Source organism: Gossypium arboreum, chromosome 10, assembly GCF_025698485.1.
Source record: "Gossypium arboreum isolate Shixiya-1 chromosome 10, ASM2569848v2, whole genome shotgun sequence".
Lineage (NCBI taxonomy): Eukaryota > Viridiplantae > Streptophyta > Magnoliopsida > Malvales > Malvaceae > Gossypium > Gossypium arboreum.
In genome coordinates, this window is record NC_069079.1 from 119,407,557 (window position 1) to 119,422,152 (window position 14,596).

The 14,596-nt window shown below is 30.1% G+C and overlaps 1 protein-coding gene and 1 long non-coding RNA gene across 3 annotated transcripts; one reads left to right on the plus strand and one right to left on the minus strand.

Annotated features, from left to right (window-relative positions):
- Nucleotides 1–1,314: 1,314 nt before the first annotated feature.
- Nucleotides 1,315–4,839, minus strand: LOC108487033 (vacuolar protein sorting-associated protein 60.1-like). Of its 2 annotated transcripts, none has more exons than XM_017791240.2 (7): nt 4,545–4,839; nt 4,228–4,379; nt 3,560–3,653; nt 2,930–3,001; nt 2,736–2,847; nt 2,324–2,460; nt 1,315–1,893 (listed from the first exon to the last, which is right to left on the minus strand). In XM_017791240.2, exons 1-7 carry the CDS (start codon nt 4,611–4,613, stop codon nt 1,840–1,842), a joined length of 690 nt encoding a protein of 229 aa, XP_017646729.1. In that variant the 5' UTR covers nt 4,614–4,839; the 3' UTR covers nt 1,315–1,839. The 2 variants fall into 2 exon arrangements, with proteins under 2 accessions (XP_017646729.1, XP_017646728.1); XM_017791239.2 differs by having other exon boundaries at nt 1,315–1,896.
- A 3,452-nt stretch (nt 4,840–8,291) lies between these two features.
- LOC108488473 (uncharacterized) lies at nt 8,292–9,143 on the plus strand. Its single transcript, XR_001871768.2, has 2 exons — nt 8,292–8,579; nt 8,796–9,143. It is a non-coding gene; the product is annotated as an uncharacterized LOC108488473 (long non-coding RNA).
- The last annotated feature ends 5,453 nt before the right edge of the window (nt 9,144–14,596 follow it).

The following is a 14,596-nucleotide window of genomic DNA, read 5'->3' on the forward strand; positions in this document are numbered from 1 at the left end:
TTATTCAACTTATTCAAAATTTCTATTAGTTTGACTATGTTGATGTTGAATATTTGTCGAATCCATATAAAAGTTGATCTTAAACAGGATATTTATTTACTTGTAAGGGTACAATCATGTCATGGCATTCAATAAACAAACATTAGTTGTCGTTTCAAATCATGCAAAAGTAGTTGCAATGTATGAGGCAAGCCTAAAGTGTGTTTGGCTAAGGTCGTTGACCCAACATATTTAGAAGCTATGTGGTTTACCTCTACGGGAAAAGATGCCAACTCTCTTATACAAAGATAAGGCAACATGTATAACTCAATTGAAGGATGGTTATGTTAAAAGATTAGTACACAATATGGAATGCATCAACTCAAAAATATAATGTGATGTTGACATTAGGAAAAATCTAAAACATTGTTGTACTATTTTCCTTTAATTAATGTTTCTTTTAAGAGAGGGTGGTTACATTGAAAGATTAGTATACAACATTGTATACTCTCTTTTTTCATTAAGTCTTAATCCCATAATTATTCTTAATAAAATTATAACAAGAGACATTTTGTAGAGGGTATTATAAATATTTCACAAATAAATCTCTTTTCAACTCTCATAGCCCAACAATTATATAGATGACATCTCAACTCTAATAGAATTTATGAGGTGTTTCAATTTTCATATTTATAGGTTAAAAATTTATAGAGGGCATGTTAAAAGAAAAATTATCATCCCTTGTGTCTTATTACTCTCTCATATTTATTATTACAACATCCTATTTAGTTCTATAACAACTATTATAATTTAATTGATTCTTTTAATAGTTTAAATCAGAGGTCAAAGTCATTTAAAATTCTGGCCTAACTAACAACCAAAAACAGGGAACTAGTGGGCAGACGTGGTTTCCAATTTGAGGTTGCTATATCTGATTAGGGATGTCACATGCAAACCCACTTTAGTTCATTGTCTCGTTTCTCAAGCTAAGGGTAAACACAGATCTCTGCCTCAATTATTCTAGTTAATCTCTAAATTTTAATAAAATATTATTTTAATAAACAAATTTCGTATTAGAAAAAAAATTTGTTTACTTATAAAATCTTATGAATTTTATCAAAAAATAAAGTTTTAAATATATTTTTTAATTTTAACTTTTAAAATCAATACTAAAATTAAAAACATTTATAAATTTATTATTGTACCAATAAAAATAAAAATCCTTCATTAGCGACTTAACAGGGATAAATGACTAAATTATTCAATTTCAATAACGCTAGTGATTAAAATAGATTTTTAAATCCAAATGACCGAAATAGAAACGCGTTGGGTGAATTTACTCTAAATTTTAATTGTTATGGAGCATGGGCCTCAATGAAATATAAAATCACAACAATTTAATCTCCCTCAGATAAAAAATAAATACCCGATGCAGATACAACAATGGAGACTTCTCTATGATGCCATTGCGGATACATCCTTGGCAATCCAAGTTCGATAACCCTAACCTTTTACTTCTCAATCACGCAATGCAAACTCCCTTCTCCACTTTGCAAACTCTATTAGTTCTCAATCAGACATATAAAATGTTAATAAGCAAAACACGACCCATGAATATTTCTTATGTCAACCTACATACCCCCTACTACACCTAAACCCATTGTAAGGTGGTTCCATCATATCCATAATACAGTGTGATAGTGGCAACCAAAGATACACTTCATCAAATGGATGCAATAATTGAGCCAATTCAATTGAAGTACCCATTGAAGTTAATTCTGCACAATATGTTTAAAAGGGCAGGCCTCATTCACCTTGATTTATATTGCATGCAGTAACACATTGTAGCAGTCCAACCATCTAACTACGGAGAGATGCTCGAGGAACAGTAGGCAAACCATGTTCATCCTCACCCTGCTGAGCATCAAAGTTACATTAACTACAGATAAAAAAGATAAATGCAAAATTGAATCTCAAGTTCCTGATACCAGCGGCTCTAAAAACAAATTATAACTACCAATAAATTATAAGATCATGAGAAGCCAGCTATAAACAAAGTTCAGTAAAAAGATGGTCATAGGTGGAAATGCAGAAAACACGGGGACTGACAACAGATATCTTGAGCTCAGACGCACAGCAAATCTTAATATCGTTTGAAAACAAACTTTTTATCATATTGTTAAACGGCAGCTAAATTGAACCCTAAAGTGGGAAAAGTAATGACAGGTTTGAACAAAATATATGTATAACATAGAGAGTGAAGAAAAATGGGACAACAGCACAAATATCCCAATTTATAAGCACACTGCAAACCTATACTAAAACTGCAGGGTAACAGATTTACCTGGGCTGTTGTATTTCCTGTGGGTGCTGCAGGCAAATTGAACTCAGTGTCCAAATCCGGTTCCTCCTTATCAGGTTGAAGATAAGAGGGGATGCCATCAGCTTCACTTCCCATGTCTGCTTCCAGAGCATCAAGTTCTGCAATCCAACATGGATCAGCATAAAAATTTAAAGGGTAAGGAAACAAATAAGTTATTATTTCACCACTGATTATACAAGGATGTATAAGTTACTATTTGCAAATCAAATAATAGTATTAATAATGAGGATAACAACGCCAATTTCTAAAATTGCCTCACTCCATTCTTATGAGTAAAACCAAATCACTATACTAATCCCAAATCATGCAAAAGTAATGAGAAAACTTGAATAAAATGGACATGATTGTGACTCTAGGTAAGCTCAAAGATTACCGCCCATGAGTTCTTCCTCATCAATGTAATCGGGAACATTATAGCTTCTACCCAAGGTCTCTTGAATCTCATTACTAACATCCATCATGTCCATCATTTCATCTTGCAAGTTCTATAGATAAAAAGAATCAATGTCACCAGAAAATAAATTCTTTATAGCAGAAACCGACAGAGTGTATAAAGAGAGTACAGACATCTATGTCCTGAATGTTAACAGTCTTCATCATTCCTTTCAGCTCCTTGTTGGCAGATTTCAGGGCTGACATCTGGCACCGACAAGAAACATGATTAAAAATTCATAAGGTGACATAGTCATAAACAGTTTTGCAAGTATGTTTAAAGGAATTCATATCCTTCCGGCTTGATGATGCTGCAATGAGCAGAAAGAATTCATGAACCATGATATAGATTAATCATTAAGCACAAATTCAATGAAGAAACCTCTCCCCAGCAACAAATGGTATATCTCCTACCTCTCATGAGGTAGGCAGCCGATTCCAATAAGGGAACTGAAAAAGCTCCGACTGGATTGTCCTGAACTGTGCCCCTTTGGGCGCTACCAAGAAACACAAATGTTTTACTGTAAATATACCACAGCCCCAATAAATCCACCATAGCATGGAAGCATGGAATAAACATTTAATATCACGTACAAACTACTGCCTATGCTCCTTGAAAAGCATATACAGGAGCAATTATCAATTAAAGAGCATATAACAATATCATATTAGAAAATATAAATGCTAGTTTATCACTTACAGCAAGTCCACATTCAGTTATACAGAATGGAATTTATAACAATGAAATTGAAGGCTACCACATACTGTTTGTTGAGCATCTTTAAGACCCTCAGAAGCAAAAGCAACTTGATCGAGGTTGAACGTCTGATTGTAAAGCATATCACGTTGCCCTTCATACCTGTCAAAACCGATTAGTATCAGATATACTGAAATAGACACACAACTCACTTTGCAAGTTTTCAAACTCAAGAAATCAGTATCTATTGTAAGTTTTCAAACTAAAGAATTAGTATGTAAAAATGACACTAGGTATAATAAAACAAATATCCCCCTCAACGGTACCACGAAAAATGAGAATCAAATAGCCAATTTTTTTTCTGATCAATGGACAAGGGGGAAGATTTGTCCAAGTTTGAACTTGGGACCTGGTACCAATACGGACTCATTCTCCACTAAACCAGTTGTTAGTTGACCAAATAACCAAATATTTAATACCAAAAAATGAAAAAAAAAAATACAACCTAAGCTGCAAATTTCAATCAAGCAAAAGATTAAACAAAAAGAATAGGACAAATCATATAGCATAAAGCTTCCATAAAGACACGTGTAACTGGCTTAAATGACTCCATCCAACATCATATAATAACGTCAAGCATGAATTTTCTTAGTACATATGTAGAAACTAGACAGAAATGAAGTAAGTAATAACTGCGAGAAAATTAAGGCAAATCTGGTAGGAAAGAAGCAAGTACATTCGTTTTTGCTTGAGAACCCTCATGGCTCGAGCTTTAATGGCCTCTTGAGCAGGGCCAGGCCTTGTCTTCTTTATCTGTTCCTTGTACCTACTAAGCTCAGCATCCAGTTTCTTCAACTTCTCCTCCACATTGTCCCCTCTTTTATTTATCTGATCACGAAAACTCCATCCCACCCATATTATTTCACAAAATAGGCAAAAATTTGAAATCAAACTAAGTAATGAACCACATAAACCCTAATACTAAGAAATCAAAAGATCAAACGAAAATGTTAAAGAAGTCAGAGCGAAAAGTAAAGTGAGAAAGAGAGAAACCCTATCGGAGGCATCTTGAATCGAAGGCGGCGGTTCCTTGTCTTTCTTGACGCCGAAGACTCGCTTCATCTCCTTTCGTTAGGAAAGAGAGGGGAAAGGGCTTTAAAATTGATTGTTGACTTCGATTTGAAAATAGAATTTGGAGAGATCGGCGGGGAAGACGAAGAGCAGTTTCTCAGTTCGTTTGCTTAAAGATTGCTTTCCTACACTTGTCTTTTTAATTTCACGAAAACAAATTTCAGTGAAGTACTGACATATCCATACATATCCTCAAATAGTAATATATATATATATATATATATGTTTTAAAGCCATCTTGCATTTCTACTAAAAACTAGTAAATTAATTTTTAATTTTAAAAAAGCGTGTTGATAAAGTTTGCAACTCCTCCTAAATTTCTTTCTCTTTTAACTAATAATTAAATTTTATATTATATTTTATAATTTTTATAAAACAATTTTTATTTTTATATTTTGTTAATATTTTCTCATATTATAAAATTATCTTTTAGATTTTTAATTTTTATATTTTAGAATTGTTAGCATATACAAAAGACTATTAAAAAAAGAACAAATTATACATATAAAACTTGTACATATAGTAATCTTCTATTTAATTTTAAATGTTTGAAGTTAATATCCATGTAATTTTATTTTTAAAATAATTTTCTATTATTTCAATTTAGAAGCTATATTTTTAAATTTTTATTATTTATTTTATTTTATGTTATGAATGTTTGATTAATAAATAAATTATGAGTATTTGGTACTCAAATAGTTTTTTTGTAATTTTAAAAATTGATATATCTTTTTAAATATTTTACTATACTCATTAATTTTTTAATCTTAATTTTAATTTAATTTTCATCACCTAATGAATACTAATAAATTTATTTGAGAATGTATTTTGACTAGATAGATAATCAATTTAAAAATAATATATAATTATGTTAAATAAGTTTTTTATAGAAATATATAATATACATAAAATATAATAATTATTTTCATATTTTTATATCTAGATTAAATTACATTAATAGTCACTTAACTATGATTTTTGGCTAGCGAATTATAAAAACTTACAAAATGATCACTAAACTATTAGTAATTTTTTAATATTTTACCATACTCATTTATATTTTATAATTTTTTACTTATAGAGTTTAAAATTTTATTTATAATGTAACAAATGTTAACTTTTGTAAAAAATTTAAACTCTATAAGTAAAAAATATAAACTATAGTGTAGCCTTTAATTTTATGTTGTTACTTAAAAGAGGAAAGAATCACATATTATCTAGGAACAAGTTGCAAGCCTATTCATGAGTCTATATATATATATCTCATATCTCACATTGCTTAAAAAAACAAGTAAAATGAGACTTTGGGTCTATATAAAGATCTATTTTGTAAGTTTTATTTCCACATTAATTGGCAACACCAAAAAAATGGTGTTGCCACCTTGGATCTTTATAAAAGCTTATTCTCGTAAATTTTCAAAAAAAAAATGGTCTATTTTTATAATGTTTTAAAAAAATAATTTTTTTTGAAAATTTAATCCAAGCACGGGCAAAAGAGCTCCTACATCAGTTCGTTTTTGCTTATATGGGGTAAAGCGCTTCCTCGTCAGTTCGTTTTTCTGAAATTTTCCCTATAAACGCTTCCACATAGGCGCATTTTGGGTTTTTTTGCCAATTCCAGCTGTCGAAACCATTTTTAAATTTGAAAAATAGGGATCAACTTTAAAACGAGGTATGGAGTCGCCACCAACCTTTTTTGTGGTGTAATCGGATCACCTTGAGACTGATCATTTTAAAAAAACATTTTGATTTATTAAAACAATAATTTTAGGTCTACAAAATTCGAAGAAAAGGATTCGGGAGTCAGTTATGCACGAGGAAGGATTAGCACCCTCGTAACACCTAAAATTGGTACCAATTGACTATTTAATGTCCTATGGTTGAAAATTTGAAAAAAAATTGAAATATGATCCCTTTAAAAATATGCGAACAAACCGAGTTAAATTTTAAGATTCATTCGTTCGAAATGAATAAAATATCACATCCAGCACGTTAGGACACGATATTCTAAGCCTTCAAAAACTGAGATCACCTCACACAACAAAATTAAAAAAGAAAGGGTATTCGGTTATTTGGTTCAACGATAAACTGAAACCCAACACGTTAGGGCACGATTTTTCGAATTTCCAAATATAGAACATTGCCTTGTTTTGAAGTTTAGAAAACACAAACGAAATTTTAAAGGGATATTCAATTATTTGAACAAACAGAAAATCGAAACCCAGCACGTTAGGGCACGATTTCCCGAATTTCCCAACATCAAACATCTCTCTTATTTAATAACGCCGGCTCAAAACGCATCAATTTGATTTGAAAATAAATTGGAAATTTTGGATCAACAAATTGAAAATTTCAATTACAGTGTGACACTCACAAAAATTTCAATTATACAAATGAGGGACAATATATGAAAATAAATAAAAAAACAAATTAAAACATAGACAACAGTAATAAACACATAATGAAATCTTAAAAGGGTATTCTGTTATTTGGCCAAATGAAAAAAAAGAAACCCAGCATGTTAGGGAACGATTTCTCGAATTTCCAAACACGAAATATTACCTTGTTTTGAGGAGTTTCTAAATTAACAATTATAAACCGGCTCAAGATATACTTTTTAGTTTATTTAAAGGTAAAAAAGTGCTTGATATTAGGCAAAAAAAACATTTGAAATTTTAAAGTCCAATGAAAATAACAATCGTACAAGCATTGAATTGAGCATGAAATAAATATATGCAACCATAATATTATGTGAATAATAAAAAGGAAATTACAAAGAACTAAGTTACATGCAATAGCAACATATCATATACTGTATAAATACAAACGTTAATAATCGAAAGCTAATGAATTAGAAACCAATTTAGAGGAAGTTCCAAACAAATTACACAAATGAAATATAACAAGTTTTAATATAAAATAAAATAAATAATAAGTAAGAAAGATAATTTGGAATCATTACTATACAAACTATACAAAAATTTTAAAACAGTTGATAAATATAAGAATTTAAAAAAAAGAAAAAATATTATAATAATATACAAATGATTTTTAAAATAAATAATATGAAGTAGATAACATACAAAATAATACATATATCCACTTACATAAAAAACTTAATATAAATAATTGGTATATAAGAATATCAATATATAAAAAGTATTTGAAATAATAAAATGACAGAATAAAGTTTATATATTAAAAAAATTGTAAAAGGAGGAAAAAATATTTATAAAAATGATATAACACAATAATATATATATATAAAAAACTAAATTATGTGTAAATATAAAGAAAATGTATGAGGATATTTAAATTGATCATATTGAAATAAAAGAAACACATATTGAAATAATAGAAAAACTCAATTGAAATAAACCAAACTTGAAAGGGATAATTAACAAATAACTAGAACAACAAATTAAAGCTAAGGACCACAACTCAATGGGCACAAATTCTCAAGGACCGAAAACGAAAATGACCCAAATCTCCAAAACTCAGCACCTGGGCGCGGACTAAATCACAACAACGCGTAATTTACAGGAAAAATTTAATAAAATGAATAAGGTGCAAATAGGGGTCAATTTAAAACTGGCGCGAATGGGAAGGACTGGAAGCGAAAATTACCCATTTAAGGGAAACATGCGTAGATCCAGCCTGTCCACACGCAGGCTATCTCTTTCCCTTCCCCAAATGCCATTAAAATTAAACATAACATTTATTATTTATTTTAAAAAACATTAAAGATTTAGAAAACCCAAAACATTTTTTCAAAACCCCCTTTTCCTTAAAAACATTTTACCCTTTTGTTTTTTTTTAAAAAAACCTAAAATTCTCTCTTCTCCCTCACTTCTCAGCCGAAGGGCTAAAACCCAGCTTTCATTCGCCGCCTCATACACGGCCGTAAACAGCCATCGGAAGGCCGAAGTTCTCCCCCTTTTGCTAGCAAATCGAAAGGTACGTCTCTCCCTTTTATAAAATATTAGTTTGTATTTCGTGGACTTAAATGAAAATGGAAAAAAAGGAAAAACAGAATAAAATAATGATGAACAACCACCTTTTGAAATGTATTCGTTTGGCTGATCTCTTATTGTTTTTTCGTGTATATTTTGTATTCAAAAATCGTCCCTTTTACAATGAAAAACGAAGGCTTTATAACCAAAATACAAACAGTTTCTGCCTATTTCTTTGCTCAAGTCACAGGTGCTGTGAAATCGTGGAGGAAGAGTGCATGATCGTGCAACGTGGGAGCTAGGAATCCGTTCGTGGGTGTTGAAGCGTGGGAGTTGCGGCGTTGGCAAATGGAACCCTAGGGTTTGCTATTTTTTGAAAAAATTTGGGTCATTGGGCTTGTAATCGGGCCTTTTAATTTTAGTGATTTGGGTCTGTATCTTGGGCCGGGCAAATTTTGGGCCCTACACCAGTAAATAAAGTTTTAAGTTGTCCATCTCTGTAAATAAAGTTGGAAATCAGCCTTTTTTAGTAAAATAGTCGTGAAAATTGATTTTTTTTCTATTAAAATTTTTATTTATTCTGTTAAAAGTCATCATGATTGATGAAAAAACAAGGTAGTGGCACGATAAATACACCTTATGTTGATATGTAGGACAACTTTAAGGGTAGAAATTAATAGAATTTGTATCAGAAAAATTAGTTTGCTCTTTAATCTAATTTACAATGACTAATTTGTCTATTTTTAATAGATGGGGCAAAATGCTATTTACCTCTTAATATAAGAGCCTTCATAGTACTTTAAAATGGGTAAATTATACTAGTACTCACCCAATTATTAGTGGATTTTTGTTTTGGTTATCCAACTCGATAAATTTTTTATTTAGTCACTAATGTTATTGAAGTTTAATATTTTTGCCACTCTTTTGATAAAGTATTAACGCAACCAACATGACCTTTTTTATTGGTATAATAATAAATTTAGCCTTCTAGTATTTATAGATTTTATCAATTTGGTCTTAATTTCACAAATTTAGCCATTAATTTTACACAATCTATAAATTTATGTTTTATTTTAAAAATTTTAAAATTGATAAAAGAACCTTTTAAAGAATACAAACTATTTCAAATTTCATTATCAATAAAATTCATAACAATTTAAAAATAAAAATTTTATAATAGAGAAAGTAATCAAATATAGGGAACCCAAATGACTTATCTAGTAAACACTAAGGGTGAGTATTCGGTCGAATCGATTGAAAATATTTCGAGTTAATCGAGTTGACGAATCCTATTTTATCATCCTAACTAGATTTGAATTTTTTTCTAATCAATTCAAGTAGAATCGAGTGAAATGTTCGAGTTAAATTAAAAATTAAACATGTCAAATTAAAATCTTGTTACAATATAATTAATTTCATGTTGAAACACATAAATTGGAAACCATATATATTTGAAACTTTTTCAAAGCAAAATAATTATAATAAATATACTTTAGTATGATAAACTCGAATCATTAATTAACTTATTTAAGTCCCCAAAATTATTATTTGTAGAAATTTTTTTATTTTTAACTTTCTTTATATATTTTTAGATTTTTTGAATTTTTATAATTTTTTAAAAATATATAAATTTTGGAATTTTTATAAACATTTTAATTTTAAAATTATTTTGAATTTTTTTTTTTGCAATTTTTGTTGAGAGAAACCAATTTGCTTATTTTCAAACTTGATAGGGACCAAAAATGTATTTACACTAATATGTTATTCAAATTATTTGAGTTATTCGAATTGTAAAATTCAACTTGATTCAAACTCGAAACTCGAATTACTTGTTCTACTTGACTCGAATAATTCGAATAACTGGATTCGATTAACTCGAAATTTGATTTTTTTTAATTTTTATGAGTCGAATTGAGTTTTACTCACCCTTAGTCAACACAATGCTTAGCTTCAACTTTGGGAGAATTGTGAAATGAAAATGTCAAAACCAAACTATGTTTGCATATAAGACCAATGTTAGTCTTCACCAATTTCAAATTTCTTTCATTTGCATAAACCTTAATAATTCCCCATTGCCTAAATGATGGAAATAGCTCTTATAAGCACCACATTAAAGTATCCAGAGGTTGCGCCATTAAGTGAAACACCAACTTGGATCCAATCTACCAAGCCCATATCTTTCACCAATGATGTTATCAAGCATCATAACTGTAACACCCCCTACCCGTATTCCGAGTCTAGAATAGGGTACGAGGCATTACCAAACTTAATATGATCAATCATGTAAAAACAATCAACCATAAAATTTTTTCTAAATTAAAAACTTTCATACATATATTTAACGTCCCTTATATGGGCCTACGGGGCCCAAAACATACATTCAGGGTGGTTCGGGACCAAACCGTAAACATATGAAACTTTTTCAACAATTAGAAAATTTTCACACTTTGGAGAGTCACACGCTCATGTTTTCAACCCGTGTAACTCTCTATTTATAACTTCATTACCCTTGTCAGTCGTACACTTCATATAAATAACAAGAAACGTGTATGGGCTTAATTCTCATTCAATTTCTCATATATATACACAATTTCATGTTATGTAATCATACAACATATATCAGCCATATCTCTGTAACCTAAATATATTTTCATAACAACTTATCTTGATTTCAGACTATTTCATATTTAAGCTTAAATAACCAAAGTATTTGAAATATCATCTTTATGCAAATAGTACACATGAGGTATATAATTCTATAATTATGAATAAACACATTTATCAAACATTTTCTATATTCATATATCAATGCCTCATGTCTCCATATATCAATAACCGTCATTTTCATGAATTACGAGTTCAATTTCATAATTATTTGTCTCGTGTTCAATTTATTCCATATCGGAATTTTATTCATTAAAACATTTGAATTATCAATACATATGGACAATACATTCAAGATGAACAATTATAAAATCATAAATGAATTCATTTATCAACCAAGTTCTATACTCGTATCTTATCAACTCGTACTTCCTTGTATCACATAATTCCATGTAACACTTACCAAACTTTGTCAAATTAGTGAACGTCTTACGAAATTGAGTACTTCGTTTTCTCGATGCCATAGTTCAACTATGGTCTTACACATCTTCACATAATGATGCCATAGCTTAGCTATGGTCTTACACATATTCATATATCGATGCCATAGCCCAGCTATGGTCTTACACGAATCACATATCTCACTGATGTCATATCCCGGATATGGCCTTATACAAGAGCATATATCACACGATGCCATATCCCGGATATGGTCTTATACTGAAATCACTTGTCACTTGTCACTTGTAGCCGGCTACCATTTTCATCGATCGTAGTGAAGCTACCACTTTTCACCGATCGTAGCCGAACTACCACTTTTCATCGATCGGTGTGAAGCTACCACTTTTCATCGATCGTGGTGAAGCTACCACTTTTCACTTGTCATTTGTCATTGATCGATAAGTGTAGCCAAGCTATCACTTATCACTTTCACTTTTCTTGATCGATAAGTGTAGCCAAGCTATCACTTATCACTTGTTGCCATGGTCCAACCATGGTCTTTTCCCTCAATTCATTTTATCATCGAATGAAATGCTCAATTTGATCATTTATTCAATTTTCATGCTTTTACGTTATTCACGATTTTATCATCAATACATATGAAATAACACATCATGAAATTCATAAAATTAACAAATAATCACTAAAATTTAGCCATATAAACTCACAAGTTCAATTTTTGTATTATAACGATAATCATAATTTCATAATAAATATACCAAATAAAACATTATATCATTTCTAATCCAACACTTATCATTTATAATCGGGCATGTGATCAATTTATACACGAGTCATTCATATATTTTTGTATATTTTCCTGCTCCACCTCTCCATCCACATCCTTAGTATAAACAACACACTTGTAGGTAACATTATCCATAATTTTCACTATCTACTTATGTGAATATTCAAGCTGTCCATCTGTATTATAGTCACTAAATTATTTTTATCTTGAGCTACAGAACTCCAAATTAAGATCTATAAATTTTCCCAGAAACTATACTCTTATGTCTTCTTACCATAAAAATTTCATAATTTTTGGTTGGGCCAATTAATACAGTTTATTCATTGAATTCTCCCCTGTTCTGCTGTCTGACAGTTTCGACCCTTCTTCATTAAAAATTAATTATCTTCTCGTACAAGATTCGAATGATGTCCTCGTTTGTTTCTATTGAAAATAGACTCATTCAGGATTCTAAATATATAAATTTAAGCCTCTAATTATTTTTATCCAATTTTTGATGATTTTCCAAATTCAGAACAGGGGAACCAGAAATCATTCTGACCTTGTCTCACAAAAGTTATTGTATCTCATGATTTACAATTCAATTGCTTACATAATTTTTTTTATAAGAAACTAGACTCAATAAGATTTAATTTCATATTTTATTCATCCTCTAATTCGATTTCTAAAATTTTTGGTCATTTTTCAAAGTTAAACTACTGCTGCTGCCCAAAACAGTTTTAGTGCAAAATGTTGATTTCCATTTTACTCCAAATTTCACAATTCATACAATTCAGTCCTTGCTCAATTAACCCCTTAATTAGGATAATTTTCTCAATTAATACTTTTTCTAAACATTATAAGTTATTTCATGACTATTGAAATTCAGAATTTCCACATAAAGCTCTAACTTCAAACTCTTTTACAATTAGGTCCCAAACATTCACTTTCTATTCAATTCTTTCAATAAAATCAGAATATAAACAATTTAAAGCTCTAATTCCATGCCAAATCATCATATACTTCCAGCACTCATCCATAACAACTTCAAAAATTAGACATGGAATCAAAAACTAATGAAATAGTAAGTTGGACCCAATTGTAAAAGTTCAAAAACATAAAAATGTCAAGGAGAAAGCAAGAATTAAACTTACATGAAGCTAGAGTATGAAAACCAGCTTGAACCCTCCTCCATGGCTGTTTTTCAGCTGATGAATATGAAGATAAATAAAGAGAATTCTCGATATTCCAATTTAGTCCCATTTTTATTTAGCCAATTTTGTCAATTTTCCAATTTTGCCCTTATTTCACCCATTTCCTGATTTTTCTCAGCTACCGCCGCCCAAAATATCTCCTTTGGGCTTATTTGCACTTTAGGTCCTTCCTCATTTGACAATTGAGCTATTTAATCCTTTTAGCAACTTTTACACCCTTTTCAATTTAGTCCTTTTTATTTAATTAACCACCCAAACGTCAAAATTTTCTGAATAAATTTTATTACTACCTCACCAACACTCCATAAATATTTCTGAAAATATTTATGGCTTAATTTATGAAGTCGAGGTCTCAATACCTCATTCTCGACCCAATTTACCTAATTAATTCTTTTAAATCACCAAATTCACTAATTCAAAAATGCTTTTATATTCACATTTGACTCACAGGTATTAATTTATTAAATTTTCAACTCACCCGTCAGATTTAGTGATCTCAAATCTCTATTCCCGATACCATTGAAAATTAGGCTGTTACAATAACCTCACCACCACCAAGCACCACCTATCCTTATAACCTACAAAGAATGTCTCAAGAACCATGCAGCCACCTTACATGGCCATGCTTTAGATGGTTGCGATTAATTCATGCTTTCTCCAACATCCAACCCAACTAACTCAACTTCTCTTAAATGTGTTGTATGTGGTTGTGTAGGGGATTTTTTGGTGAAGAGAAAAAGTGTTGCAAATAAGTGAATTAAATGTACAGAGAGAAGGTAAAGACAAATATTAGAGTAAATATTGTAACAATAAGTGCAACATCAGCTGGTGGTTGTAAGGTGGGAGAAGGCTAAGCAAATTAGTAAGTTGAAAGAGCTTTAGAAAGAGTATTGTGAGATTTCAAATGCAAAAAGTGTTGAAACAAAATCCATTCACAAATTAATGTTCCTTTTATAATAAAGAGTATAAAATATA